The sequence below is a fragment of the Lontra canadensis genome, unplaced genomic scaffold, assembly GCF_010015895.1.
Source record: "Lontra canadensis isolate GAN:19392208 unplaced genomic scaffold, GSC_riverotter_1.0 scaffold223, whole genome shotgun sequence".
In the NCBI taxonomy this organism is placed as follows: Eukaryota; Metazoa; Chordata; class Mammalia; order Carnivora; family Mustelidae; genus Lontra; species Lontra canadensis.
This window is the reverse complement of record NW_022631217.1, coordinates 607,081-620,035: the sequence shown is the minus strand read 5'-3', so window position 1 is coordinate 620,035 and position 12,955 is coordinate 607,081. Positions and strand designations below refer to the sequence as shown.

The 12,955-nt window shown below is 54.7% G+C and overlaps 1 protein-coding gene across 2 annotated transcripts; it reads right to left on the bottom strand.

The window, feature by feature from the left end:
* Positions 1–3,789: 3,789 nt before the first annotated feature.
* Positions 3,790–7,333, bottom strand: LOC116862158 (small integral membrane protein 10-like protein 2A). 2 transcript variants are annotated; one of them, XM_032849311.1, is made up of 2 exons: positions 6,896–7,310; positions 3,790–3,994 (listed from the first exon to the last, which is right to left on the bottom strand). In XM_032849311.1, exons 1-2 carry the CDS (start codon positions 7,115–7,117, stop codon positions 3,836–3,838), a joined length of 381 nt encoding a protein of 126 aa, XP_032705202.1. In that variant the 5' UTR covers positions 7,118–7,310; the 3' UTR covers positions 3,790–3,835. The 2 variants fall into 2 exon arrangements, with proteins under 2 accessions (XP_032705202.1, XP_032705203.1); XM_032849312.1 differs by lacking the exon at positions 3,790–3,994 and adding an exon at positions 5,285–5,665 and having other exon boundaries at positions 6,481–7,333.
* Between the last annotated feature and the right edge of the window lie 5,622 nt (positions 7,334–12,955).

The following is a 12,955-nucleotide window of genomic DNA, read 5'->3' as shown; positions in this document are numbered from 1 at the left end:
CGTTGCATTCCGGGAGAAATCCCACTTGGTCCCGGTACGTATCTCCAGGGTGTTTGAACCAAGCCTTGCCTGGTCTCCCCACTTGCCATTCACACAGCGTGTGGTCCCAGCAGCAGAGAAAAGAGAATCGCATGGTTGGGGGTGAAGAGCCACCAGCATGTTCGAGGGCCGCAGCCCTGCTCGAAAGCCTTCCACGACAGGCTCTCATCTTCCCAAGGGCCCCACCGAGGAGCCCCTGGCCCCCTCAGGCACACACAGGGGTACCGGCCCCAGCCCATTTCTCTACACCACCATATTGGCTGTCTCAGCTGGGAGCAGAGGAGACATACCCTCCTTGCCCTCCACCTCTCAGTGGCCACGAGAGCCAGTCTGCTGCCTCCCCGCTGCCTGGATGGTGGCAGGGGCAGGCCCAGCAGGAGGCGCGCTTAGAGGTCTGGAGCTTGGGGCCCCTGCGATGGCAGCAGTGATCCTTGTGGGTACAGAGGCTGAGGCACAGAAGCAGGAGGCACGGGCCCTGACAGGCGGCTGTGACCACAGAACATCCACAAGGCTGAGACTGTGAGAGAGGCAGGCCTTCTGCTTTGTTTCGTGTGGCGGGCCACGTGGGTGCTGGTGACCTTGGGACCTTGCTCAGCCTTGGGACCAGGGCTGTGGCCTTCCTCCACGGGAAGGTGGACCCTCAGAGGGCGACAGCCTAAGGCAGCTCGGTGCCCTGCCAGCGACTATCTCCATCCTTCTGCCCCCCACTCGAGGATCTTCTCCAGAGGGGCTCCCCTAACCTGGTCCAGGCTACAAGGGTGGCTCCATCTCGTGGTTATGGGGGGGGGCCTGTGCCCCAGTCCCCAACAGCTGGGTCTGCATTCCCCTAAGCCTCTGATTCTCCTGTCCCACCCCAGTGCTGACAATGCTGGCAGAGAAGCCTGTGGGGGGAGGGCTTTCCCTCCCCTGCATTTCCCCAGCAGCTCCAGCAGACTCCTTCCTGAGTCCCCATATGCTGGGTCTCCCTGATTAGAGGGTGCATATGACTTCGTTTCCCAAACACACGCGTATTTGACGCCACGTGGTCAAGTCCTAGGTCAGTTGCTGGAGGGAGGCCCGGGGCCACATGGAAGTGGCTGCCCTTTGTATCCTGAAATCCTGCCCCAGAGTTGGGAACTGAAGGGGGCTGACTCAGGGGACACCAGGGCAGGCATCACTATGTCAGGGGCACCCATGAACACCGAGAAGTTTTGCTGGGATAGACGGCAGTCCTACCCTGACGCATGGATCCGATGAGCCGAGCCTGTGTCTCTGCCAAGCACTGGACTCAGGGCCGTCCAAGCGTTACTGCCACATGGCCCTCAGAAAACCCCGCAGGGAGGTGGCAGTGTCGTCATGTCCCCGTTACAGCCGGGGGCAGGCGACACATGCCCAGGGGTGAGGGGGCACCTGGTGGAGTCACCCAGACCCCGAGGCCCAGCAGCCATTGCCTGCTGTGGGCCTCCACCTCCTTCCGCAGGATGAGCACACGGCAGGCTGCAGAGCAGAAAAGAGTCCACTCTGTGGTCGGCGTCACCCCCCCCAGCAACGGCCTTCCTGGTGCCTGAATCTGCCGGCAGCTCCTCTGCCCCAGAGTGTGAGGGCCGCAGAGGAGGCCGAGTCTAGGGGAGTGGGCCGTGGAGCACTGCTGCTTAGCCCTCTTCTCTCCCCTTCCTCTACGGTGGAGTGGCGGGGCAGCGCATGGAGGGGAGATGGGAGGGGGGCTGCAAGCCTGCCCAGAAAGGGTGTGAAGGTGGCCCATGGAAGCTGGGACCCTGAGAGGAGCGAACGGGAGTCTCCCACAAAGGCTGCCCACAGAGGGTCCTCAGCACGACGGCGGGAAGCAGCCCAGAGACCGAAGATACCGCGGGAGTGCTCCCCATGGGGGAAGCCAGCTGCACACAGGGACAGGTGGAGACAGAGGGGGCGGTGGGATGACCCCTGTGCTCGGCACGGGAACCACACAGACCCTGTCCTCTCATGGCTGGTGACAGACATGGGAATAAGATCTTCTCAACTCTGAGCACGGGGGCCACGGAACCTTGCAGGAATGGCGGAAGCAAAGGCATTTCCCATGTGCAGCCAAGCAAACCAAAGAGCCGCACGTGGAGCAGGACAAAGAGGGGCTGTGGATTGTGGGAAAGCCTGTGCACCGGGGAGACGACCTGTCCCAGCTGCGCGTGCAGCCGCAGCAGGGAGCACTGGGGAGGAGGACACAAGACAACACGGAGGCCAAGTGCTGCAAACGGCAAGGAGGCAGGTGCACTGCGCCAGGAAATTGACCCACGAGCCTGTCTTGTCGGCGTTCGCGTGAGGATGTGTCCACGCACCCACCTGCCGGGGTCAGGGGTCTGCACGAGGCCCTCACTGGGGTCAGTCCCAGGTGCTGTCCAGGTGGGCTCAGCCTCACCACACTCTCTCAAGGCTGCGACCTGGGTGGGAACCGCTCCTCATGGGGGGTGAGGGGTGGAAGGTCCGCTCCAAGGACAGGGCAGGAGGTGAGGAGCCTCCGGTTGCTTGGGTCAAGCTCCTGGGTCATCCTGGGACCACAGCCTCACCATGACCTCCTCCAGACGTGGCCGTGGGGGTGATAGGGAGGACCCCGGAAGAAAGCCCCCAGCAGGGCCCCGGGGACTGGGCAGGCTCCCCACACCTGCCAGTTCCCTCCGCTTTCTTTCCTCTCCTCATACACACAAGGCTGCTCCGCGTGAGGCCCGAATGGATGTTGAGCAGCCACCGGCTCCCTGAAGGCCCACGGCCACCCTGAGGTCTCCCTACTGGCGACACGAGAGTGCACATGGCCACGCAGCAGACCGAGGAAGAACTGGGCTCAGAAGGCCACCCTGAGCCAGAGCGGAAGCTGCCTGCCTTCCTCCACGGCAGGGAAGGGTGGTCCTCCCTCCCCAACGTGCCTGGGACCCCCGAGCTCCGGTCTGACCCTCCCCTCTTGGTGGTGCCAGGCTGCGTGACCCTTGGGCTGGGTTTGGGACCAACAGAGACTGAACAGAACCGTCTGCACTAAGCAGAGGGAAGCTCAGGGTGCTGGCAGGGACCGGGGTCTGTCCCTCCTGTGGTGCCAGGTGTCCGAAGGCTCTGCTTTGTCAGGGTGCTTTGGCCCCTGGTAGTTCCCAGCGGGCAGAGCACCCCCAAGGCCCTTACCCCAGGCTGTGAACCTCCGGGGACCATGACCCTGCACCCTCAGGAGCCCTTCCCCGTGGGGATGGGGGGGGCTTTCCTTCTTCTAGCTCAGCCCCCGGGCCCCCCCGGGGACCCTCTCCATGGCCAGGCTTCTCTGGGGACTCACTAGGCTGGGGCTCTGAAGGCACAGTTCGGGTCTAAGCCGGGGGGAAGGGCAGTAGGTTTCTGGTCCCCAAGGTTTTATCTTTTCCAAAACTGGGAGCCCACCTCGCCAGCAGGGAGGCCAGGGGCTCCTCGCCATCTGCTATGGCAGACGGACCTCCGGGTGACCCAAAATGATGTGCAGGGAGCTTCCTTCACCCCATCGCCCCGAGCCCACCCTCAAGCTTCCACTATAGTAAGCACTTTCTGAGGCCCGGCTCTGAAACGGAGAGAACACCTAGGTCTCGGGTTATTCAAATAAAGGTTGAGAACGAGACAAATCGCCACTGTCTGGCCAGGCCCGTGCTGTGGCCTTCTCCTCCGGGGGCCCTGGCCTCGCGTCTCTGGGCAGGCCTCCACCCTGCAGCCCTCCCTGGCTCTCCCTCCCCTGCTCCCGGCCCCCCAGGGGACCCCACACCAGGAGAGGAGGCCTCCAATATGACTGGATTTTATTGAACTCAGGGAGGGGTGTTTCTTTTTAACTTAGAGGGACAAGATTTGACAACAGCAGGAACGCGAGGGTTTCTCTGAGCAGCCCGTGCTGACCAGGACAGTGAATCACACACAGGAAAGGGACAGTCATCTTCTTCGGCCCATGTCTCCGATTTTGCAGAAGCTCTGCTGTCTGGAACACAGACTACAAATAAAGTGCATGGAGAGCCTGTCAGGCAGCCAGGGCCCAGTGCGGGCGGGGGCGGGGGGGGGGGGCGCAGCTCAATAACTACTCAAGGCCAAACCCTACTCAAGGCCAATCCTGTCCGAAGAGCAGGGGCAGGACCACAGTCCAAAGAAGTGCAGCCCCGGCCCAGTCCCTCGGGGGCCGTGCTGACACTTCCCAGGCCCCCAGGGCAGGCTGACTTGGGCTGGGGTGCCCCGCAGGGCAGGCGTTTTGGGCCAGGGCCCCGGGGCTTCCCACTCTCTCTGTGGGGAAGAGGTGTCCCAGGCCCCAGGCAGCGCCAGCTGAGCCCCAAGGCCCCAGCCGGGGAGCGGGTCACCCCGAGGGTGAGACGGGGCCTTGCAAGGGCACATCTGTGGATCCGTCCTAGGGAGGCCCCGCGGGGCTCTCGCACGCTGTCCCCAGACATCTGTGGATGGAGTCGACAGGCCGGCAGGCTCCCAGATGTGGTTCTGGGTGGAGAGGATTGGGGTACAGGAGGTGCCACCGGGACCCGGGACCGCAGAACCCTTGGCACGAGGTGAGAGCCACCACGTCCTGTCTGTGGGAAGCTGCAGGGCACACATGGACGCCTGGTCCCCGGGGTGAGGTGGGCAGAGCTCTTCACTCAGGACCCGTCCTCTAGAGCGGCGACTAAGGAGGGCGGGAGGGTGACACAGGGCCACTCTGTCCCCGGGGCTGGACAGGCTGCTTGGGTTTTCAGTCCCAGGAATTTGGAGCCTGGGGGCCAAGAGCAACCGGGGACAGAGTGGCTAGGGGACCGGGGTCTTTCCTGGCCCCCTCGGGGTCGTGCCTGGCCATCCTGGTGGGCCAAGGAGCCGCACATCTGGGGCCTCAGGGCCAATCCAAGCCCCTCCAGAGGTCGTTCTCCGGCAGGATCCCGGACTGGGGGGTGACGAGCCTGGGGACCCATCCCAGGTTTATCCCTTCACCCTCCTGGTTCCAGCCTGTGCCCAGGGGCCCCGCCACCACCCCAGCCCCACCCCGCCACCCAAACCGAGAGGCCCGTGCCACTCAGCTGCCAAGGAGCTCTTGGTCCAGCCTGGGGTGGGGGGCAGGCGAGGCCCGGCTTTGTGGGTAAAGCCCTCCGCTCTGCGAGGCATTCTAGGACTCTCTCCTGTGTCCATCTCAGCTCTGACGGTCTTCCCTGTGGCCTCCCACACCACCCCAAGAAGAGCCAGTTCCCCACATTCCCTACCCTGGACCTCGTTCTCTCCCCCTAGGTCCCCCGGGGGGCCTTGAGCACCCCCCCACAGAGCCAGGTTTTCTCAAAGACGGGGCGCAGATTCAGCCCCACTCCTTCGTATCTGTAGGACAAGGACACATCTCTCCCAGTCCCAGAGCCAGCTCTTCCAATCATCAGGTGGGGAGCACAGAACGCCCTCAAAGTGTCGCTAGGAGATGCAGTGCTGAGGTGACAGGGTCACGTCCTTCCCCATGCCAGAACGGGACCACCGGCTACCCCAGCACCCGGTGCCTCTGCCTGGAAGGTCCTTCCTCTCCTCCCGGGCTAGGCCCTTTGCCCAGCAGCTCCCCAGGCAGCACTGGGCCCAGGGGCCGCCCCTGGGCAGGGATTGCAGTCTCTCCACAAGGCCACGGAAGGGGTGGGTCACCACCTACGAACACTGGTTCCTGAAAGACAGAGAGATGGAGACTCCACAGTGGTCCCACGGAGTGTGGGGCGCCTTTCCCCAAGGGCTGCCTCCTTGCAAGCCGCTGCTCCACCTGCTCTCCGCTCCCCAGCCTGTGAGCTGCCCTGGGATCAAGGAGACCCCCATTTCCCCGGCTCCTCTGGGCACACAGGGACTGCTGGAGGCGGCCTTTGGTGGCACCGGGAGGGCAGACCTAGGGGCAGACCTAGGGGCCGGAGGGAGGATGGCGGCAGGGATAGGGCAGAGCGGCCTTCCCACTCCTCTGGGTCTCCAATGGCCAAGTGCCCAGCGCCAGAGGACGCCCCCAGAACGGGAGGGGAGCCCCAGGCACAGAAGGAGCAGGCCCCCAACACAGGGCCAGAGGCAGCTGCCCAGACCCCAGGGGCCTGAGGGTTTACAAGAGGCACCCACCAGGGCTTTGGCCAAGAACACAACCCCCCTCCCTGTCTGGCTCCCCAAGGGGGTGAAGGGCGGCAGCATCTTTTCCTTCTGGAGCCTTCCCCGGCGCCTCCCCCAGCCCATTCCCCTCCATTCCCTGGGGTTCAGGTGGCAGCATCAGGGCCTCTGGGGAGAGTGCGGCGGGGATGGGCTGACGCCCCGAGATGCCCCGGCCGCCGCCGCCGCCGCCCCACCCCCGTCCGGGAATGAGGACCAGAGAGTATAGGGAGCCTGTGGCCTCCCGCCTGGGCAGCTCAGGGGCTGGCTTCCTGGGGACCCGTCCACACTGCCCCCTGCCACCGAGACGTCATGGCAAGCGCCGCCGCCAGCCCGCGGGTCCAGCCTCTGGCCTCCTACCTTGTGGATCGGGGCCAGTCAAGTCCCTGCTGCAGAATTTTTCCTTGCGGCTTCCCCGGCTCTGGCCAACGTGAGGCAACAGGTCGGCCGCCCTCAAATCGTTTTTTGGTTTGTTTGGTTTTTTCCCCTGGAGCCCGACAGTAAGGGCCCGTTGGCAGAGTTTCTGTGCAATAGGTCACCGGCCACGCCGCGGGCGGGCGGCCGGTCGTGGCCGGGGCCCGGCCGGGTGGCTGGGCGGCCGGGTGGCCAGCGCCCCCCCGCGGAGGTCTAGGGCCCGGGGGCCCGGGCCGCCCCGCCTCCTGCCCCCGCCGCGTCCCGCCGGCCGTCCTCCATGCCGGCGCCCCTGCCCGGCGCGGCCCGGCGCGCGGGACTCTCCGGCGGGGGCTGCGGCGGCGCCCGCTCACTCGATCCGCACCTGCAGGCGGACGTTGAGCATCACCGAGGCCACCACGTAGAAGTAGGGGAAGTTCATGCGCAGCCGCCAGGCCAGGTCGAAGAAGGTGATCAGCGTGCGCGTGAGCCCCTTGCAGAAGGCGCCGTACGAGCCGCGGGCCGCCGCCGAGCGCGACAGCCGCACCGCCAGGCCCGACAGGGCCGCCGCCGCCGCCGCCGCCGACAGAGCCGCCGACGCCGCCATGGGTCCGGGCCGGCGCAGGCCCCGCCGACCCAGGGGAGAGCGTGCGGCCGGGCAGGTGGACGCGAGGCCTGAGGCGCCCCGCCGGCCACCGGTGCCCTCCCGCCCCGCCCCCGGTCACTCCTTCCCTGGCTGGGTCGGGGATGCAGCCTCCGCCGCAGCCTCCACGCCTCCGCCGCCGCCCCTCCGGAGCAGCCTAGGGCGAGCCCCGCCTTTCGCCGGCTGCCGGGGCGGCCTTCGCCAGCGTAACCACGCCCCTCGTGTGGCCACGCCCCCTCCCGGGCGCCGCAGAGCGGCCGCCGCCGGCCCGGGACCGCCCACGGGACCGCCCCGCCAGCGAGCCCCGCCTCCTCCTGGGCGCCCAAGGGCAGAGCCCGAGGGCAGGAAGGTGTTGGAAGGTGGTATCCCCAGGGATCTCCTTTGGGGCGTGTCCTTGAGCGGAGCAGGGAGGGTGGTGGGAGGGTGGTGGGAGGGTGGTGGGAGGGCGAGTGGGGACGGAGTGTTTGGACCACCAAGCTCTTTCGGTGCAGAGGGCCTACTGGGAAGGCCCCCCACCCCGCCTGTTTACTGTATCCCCCTTCCCCACTGTCTCCGCACAAAACCCGGCCAGGCAACCCATTGTACCTTTCTTTAATTCGCAGATCACTGCTAATTCAGCGGCATTGAAGAGTTTCACCAAAGCATGGGCGCGTTTTTTCTTTTTCGTGTATTTGCTGGTCATGTGTATTTCTTTTTTGGTGAATTGACTCGTTACCCTCATTGTCTTTACCTTTCACCCCACAATGATTTCTAAGTACTCCTCTTAAGTGTATCTTTGCCCTGGACACGGCACAAGGTCTTCTCCGGTTTTCATTTGCCCTTGTTCGGGGCTGTTTTCCTTGCTGGTGGGCTTAAAAGCCCTTTCGTGGTTTCATCTTATCTTTATTCTAAACCAAATCCAACCCCAAATCGACCACTTTTCAAGACTATTGAAATGATCAAGCTTCATTATAGTCATGACTTTTTAAAAGCTGTCTGCAAAAAGTAGATTCACCATGACCTCATCCCTGTTTTCACAAGGAGGGCTGGCCTGAGTATTCAGGCTCTCTCAAAATGCCTATCATCATCACACTTGAACATGTGTGGCATCTCTGTAACAGGAACACAATGAATTATATACACTGGCTGAACAGTGGTCATACATACATGGTCATGGGGAAAAAAGATAATTTCTTTTGTTTAAGATTCATTTATTTATTTTAGAGAGAAAGAGAGAGCATTGAGCAGGGGAGGAGCAGAGGGAGAGGGAGAAGCTGACTCCCCGCTGAGCAGAGAGACCCATGCGGGCCTGGGTCCCTGAACCCTGACGTCATGATCTGAGCCAATATCAAGAGTCCCATGCTTAACGGACTGAACCACCCAGGCACCCCCAAAAAGAGAATGTCATAAACATTACGTTATTGTGTGGCATCATGACTTTATCCACAACATAACCATGCATGGGTGTGAATGCATATAAAATGCCAGGGCAGATGTATCAAATTACTCAACATTGTTTACCTCTGATTAAGGCAATAGAAAGATGCACTTTTTACTCTCTGTATATATGTATGTATATCCATTTGTATATCTATATTTGTGTAATGCCACGAAAAAAAAATTAATCATTTGAAAAAGAAGGGGCCACAGTAATACAGGCTTAAGCCAGATAGAAATCCTTTGTTCCAGACTGGATCCAGCCTCATTCATTTGCATCACTTGTGCCTTCTAATCATTTCTGAAACCCTTCCTTGGCCTCATCTCATTTATTTTTAACATTTTATTTTGAAATAATTATCGACTCACAAGAAGTTGCAAAAATAGTACAAAAGAACCTTGCACCCAGCTCCCTCAATGGTTGCATTTTCTATAGATGCAGTATAATATCAAAACCAGGAAACTGGCATTGGTACATTACTGTTAGGTAGACTATAGGCCTCATTCAGCCTTCACCATTTTCTGAACCCGCATCAATGTGTGTGTGTGTGTGTTTGTGTGTGTGTGTGTGTGTGTGTGTGTGTATCTCCATCCATTTCGTCCCATGTCGGGATTTCTGTAATCACCACTACAATCAAGATACAAAAATATTCCATCAGTACTCACTCAGCCACGTGTACATATTTTGCTAGAGTCATATCTATTTCACTTTGTTTGGAGTGACTGTAAGTAGTACTATGTGTTTAATTTCGGTTTCCACATGTTCATTGTTAGTATATAGAACTGCAATTGAATTTTTAGTTTTATTTTGAGATAATCATAGATTTACATGCGGTTGTGAGAAAAAGTACAGAGAGATCCCACGTACTTTTTCCTACTTTCACACAGTCATAACATCTCTCTAAAGTGGTACAGTATCAAAATCAGGATATTAACACGTCTATCTGTCTTGTTTCTGTCTTGTTTCCCCCGGTTTACTCATTCGAGTGTGTGCGTGTGTGTGTAGCTCTATGCAATTCCACTATGGATATAGATATAGCATATAGTTCATTTCTTTTTTTTTTAAATGAAAAGCTATAGTTTAAGGATTTATTTATTTATTTATTTGAGAGGGAGAGAGAGAGCGTGCACATGCACAGAGGGAGGACAGAGGGAGAGAATCTCGGGCAGACTCCTGGCTGAGTGCAGAGCCCGTCTGGGGGCGCCATCTCATGACCCTTGAGATCATGATCTGAGCCAAAACCAAGAGTCTGGTGCTCAACCGACTGTACCTTGCAGGAGCCCCTATAGTTCATTTCTTTTTATTGCCAAGTAGTGTTCTTTGGTATGGTTGCTTCATAGTTTGTGTGTCATTCACCCATGAAGGCCATCAGGGTTGTTTCCAGTGTTTGCCATTAGGGATAAAGTTACCATGAGTATTTGTTTATAGGTTTTCATGGAAACAAAATTTTTTATCTGCATAAATGCTCCAAAATTCAATTGTTGGGTTGTATAGTAAGGACATGTTTGGTTTTCCAACTCTGCCAAACTATTTTTCCAGAGTGGCTGTAACATTTTATTTTGCCATCAGCAATTTATGAATATATCCAGTTTCTCTGCAACTTCGTCAGCACAGGGTATTATCACTGTTTGTTTGTTGTAGTTTTGTTTTCATTTTTGCTGTTCTGATGGAGTGATCTTTCATTGTGGTTTTAATTTGTATTTCCCTGATGGCTAATGATGGCAAAAATCTCTTTACGTGCTTATTTCCTATCTGTATTTCCTCTTCAGTGAGATGTCTTTTGTCATTTTCTAATTGAGCCATTTGTTTTTTATTAAGTTTTGTGAGTTCATTATATATTCTACATGTGAGTCCTTTGTCAAACATGTAGTTTGCAAATATTTTCCTTCCAGTCTGCAGGTTGTCTTTTCATTCTTGATTCTCAGAGCTAGATTTTTAAATTTTGATGAGGTCCAATTGATTTATGTGTGTTTATGTGTTTAGAAAATCTAACCTATGCTATAAATAGTGTTAAACTTATAGACCACTTACAGGGAGAATTGACATTATTTCTGTTTTTAGTCTTCCAATTCATGAACATAGTGTGTCTCTTTATTTATTTACGTAGATCTTTGATTCCTTTCATCAAAATTTGTAGTTTTCTGCATTTGATCCTATACAAGTTTAATAAATGTATTCCTCAGCATTCCTTCTCTTTGAAGCAATTATAAATGATACTTTTTAAATTTCAGTTTCCACATGCTCATGGTTACTATGTAGAAATTTTGTAGAATTCATTAGAAGTGTGTTGTTTATTTTCCACATGTTTGGATATTTTCTGGTTAATTTTCTGCTATTAATTTCTAGTTTGAGCCCATTGTGATCAGAAATCGAACTCTGGATGTTTTCAATTCTCTTAAATATTTTTAGGTTTATTTTCTGATTTTAAGAAGAGCACTACTCTGCCATGTCTCCAGAGGAAGCCAGTGTGGGTGGTAAAAGAACTAGATCCATGTCTTGTGATGAATGACTGAAAGAAATGTTCATAATTTAGAGAACATAGACTTATAAAGGAGATGTGACAGCTCTTCAAATACTCAATGGTCCGAGAGTCTGGGTCACTCAGTCAGTTAATTGTCTGCCATAAGCGTCTGCCTTTGGCTCAGGTCATGATCCCAGGGTCCTGGGATAGGGCCCCACATCCATCTTCTCCCTCTCCCTCTGCTTCTCCCCCTGCTTGTGCTCTCTCTCTCTCTCTCTCTCAAACAAAATAAATAAAATATTTTTTAAAAATCAGAGATGTCAGGGACAACCTGCTTCTCCCTCTCGTCCCCACTTGTGCTCTCTGTTGCTATCTCTGTGTCGCTCTCTCTCTCAAATAAATAAATAAAATATTTAAAAATACATACATACATACATACGTACGTACCTGAAGGTCAGGGCACCTGGCTGGTTTGGTCGGTAGAGCACATGACTTTGATTGGGGGAGGGTTGGAGGATTATGGGGGTGTTGTAAGTTGGAGTCCCATGCTGGGTGTAGATTACTTAAAAATAAAATCTTTTTTAAAAACACTTGAAGGTCTACTGTGCTCAAAAGGGATTAAACTACTGCTTTACTATGGGGTGCCTGGGTGGCTCAGTCATTAAGTGTCTGCCTTCAGTTCAGGTCATGATCCTGGGGTCCTGGGATCAAGCCCCACATCAGGATCCCTGCTTGGCAGGAAGCCTACTTCTCCCTCTCCCACCCACCCTGCTTGTGTTCCCTCTCTCACTGTGTCTCTCTCTGTCAAATAAATAAATAAAATCTTAAAAAAAAACCTACTGCTTTACTATTCCATGTTTTAGAATTTAGAACAATCAGCTGAAACTGTTCTTGGCCAACATAAGAAATGGACAGCCCTAAGAAGTAATGAGGCTCCCATCATCTTAAGTGTCCTAGAACCATCTGGAAATTAATCATTGGTTAGGGATATTGTTAAATTAAATTTTCTGATAAGGCCATTAAACTTTAGTGGCCTGAACAATCCTTTACAATTCTAGGCTCTTTTGCTTCCAAGTTCACTCATGTTTATGTTCATTACAAAGTTAAGCAATTCTATTTTGTAATTTATTTGGAAGCATATTTTTTGTATAAGAAGCATAAAATTATGCTTAAAAGTGAATAAATCTTTAATGTAAAATTTGTAGTGACACTCTTGTAGACAGCATAGAGTTGGATGATGTTTGTAAAAAAAAGCTACTCTGTTAATTTCTTTTGATTGTCATTCTTACACCACTTACATTTAAAGTAATCATTGATATGTTAGAGCTTAAGTCTGTCATTTTACAGTTTTCCATTTGTTCATTTTGTTTCTTATTCCTCTTTCATTTTTCTTATCTTCTTATAAGATACTTGAGCATGTTTTAGGAATCCCATTTTTATTTATTTATAGTGTTTTTTAGTATATCTCTCTGTATAGATTTGTATCATTTTGTTTTCCGTATTTTATACTTTTAGTATTTATTTTATAGTTTTTCAATGTAATATACCTGTGTACCTATCACAGTTTACTGGTATCAACCCTTAAAGCCGTGGAGTGACATAGAGAGAATTACTCCAATTGAGGTCCCTTTATCCTCCTCCCCTTTAAATAGAAATAGCTTGGCTATTTTCCTCTATGTATACTGAGTCCACATCGGATGATGTTATAGCTTTTCCTTTAACCATAAAACAGGATCTTGGGTGCCTGGGTGGCTCAGTTGGTTGGGCGACTACCTTCAGGTCAGGTCATGACCCTGGATTCTCAGGATTGAGTCCCTCATCCGGCTCCCCACTCAGCGGGGAGTCTGCTTCTCCCTCTGGCCTTCTCCCCCTCATGCCCTCCCCTCTCTCTCTCAGTAAAACAATAGCAACAACAACAACAACA

Coding starts and splice junctions, on each gene's coding strand:
- LOC116862158 (XM_032849311.1), bottom strand. CDS start 7,117: ATGGCGGCGTCGGCGGCTCTGTCGGCGGCGGCGGCGGCGGCGGCCCTG. Junction 3,995..6,895: donor TGCTCAACGTCCGCCTGCAG/GTGCGGATCGAG, acceptor CTTTATTTGTAG/TCTGTGTTCCAGACAGCAGA.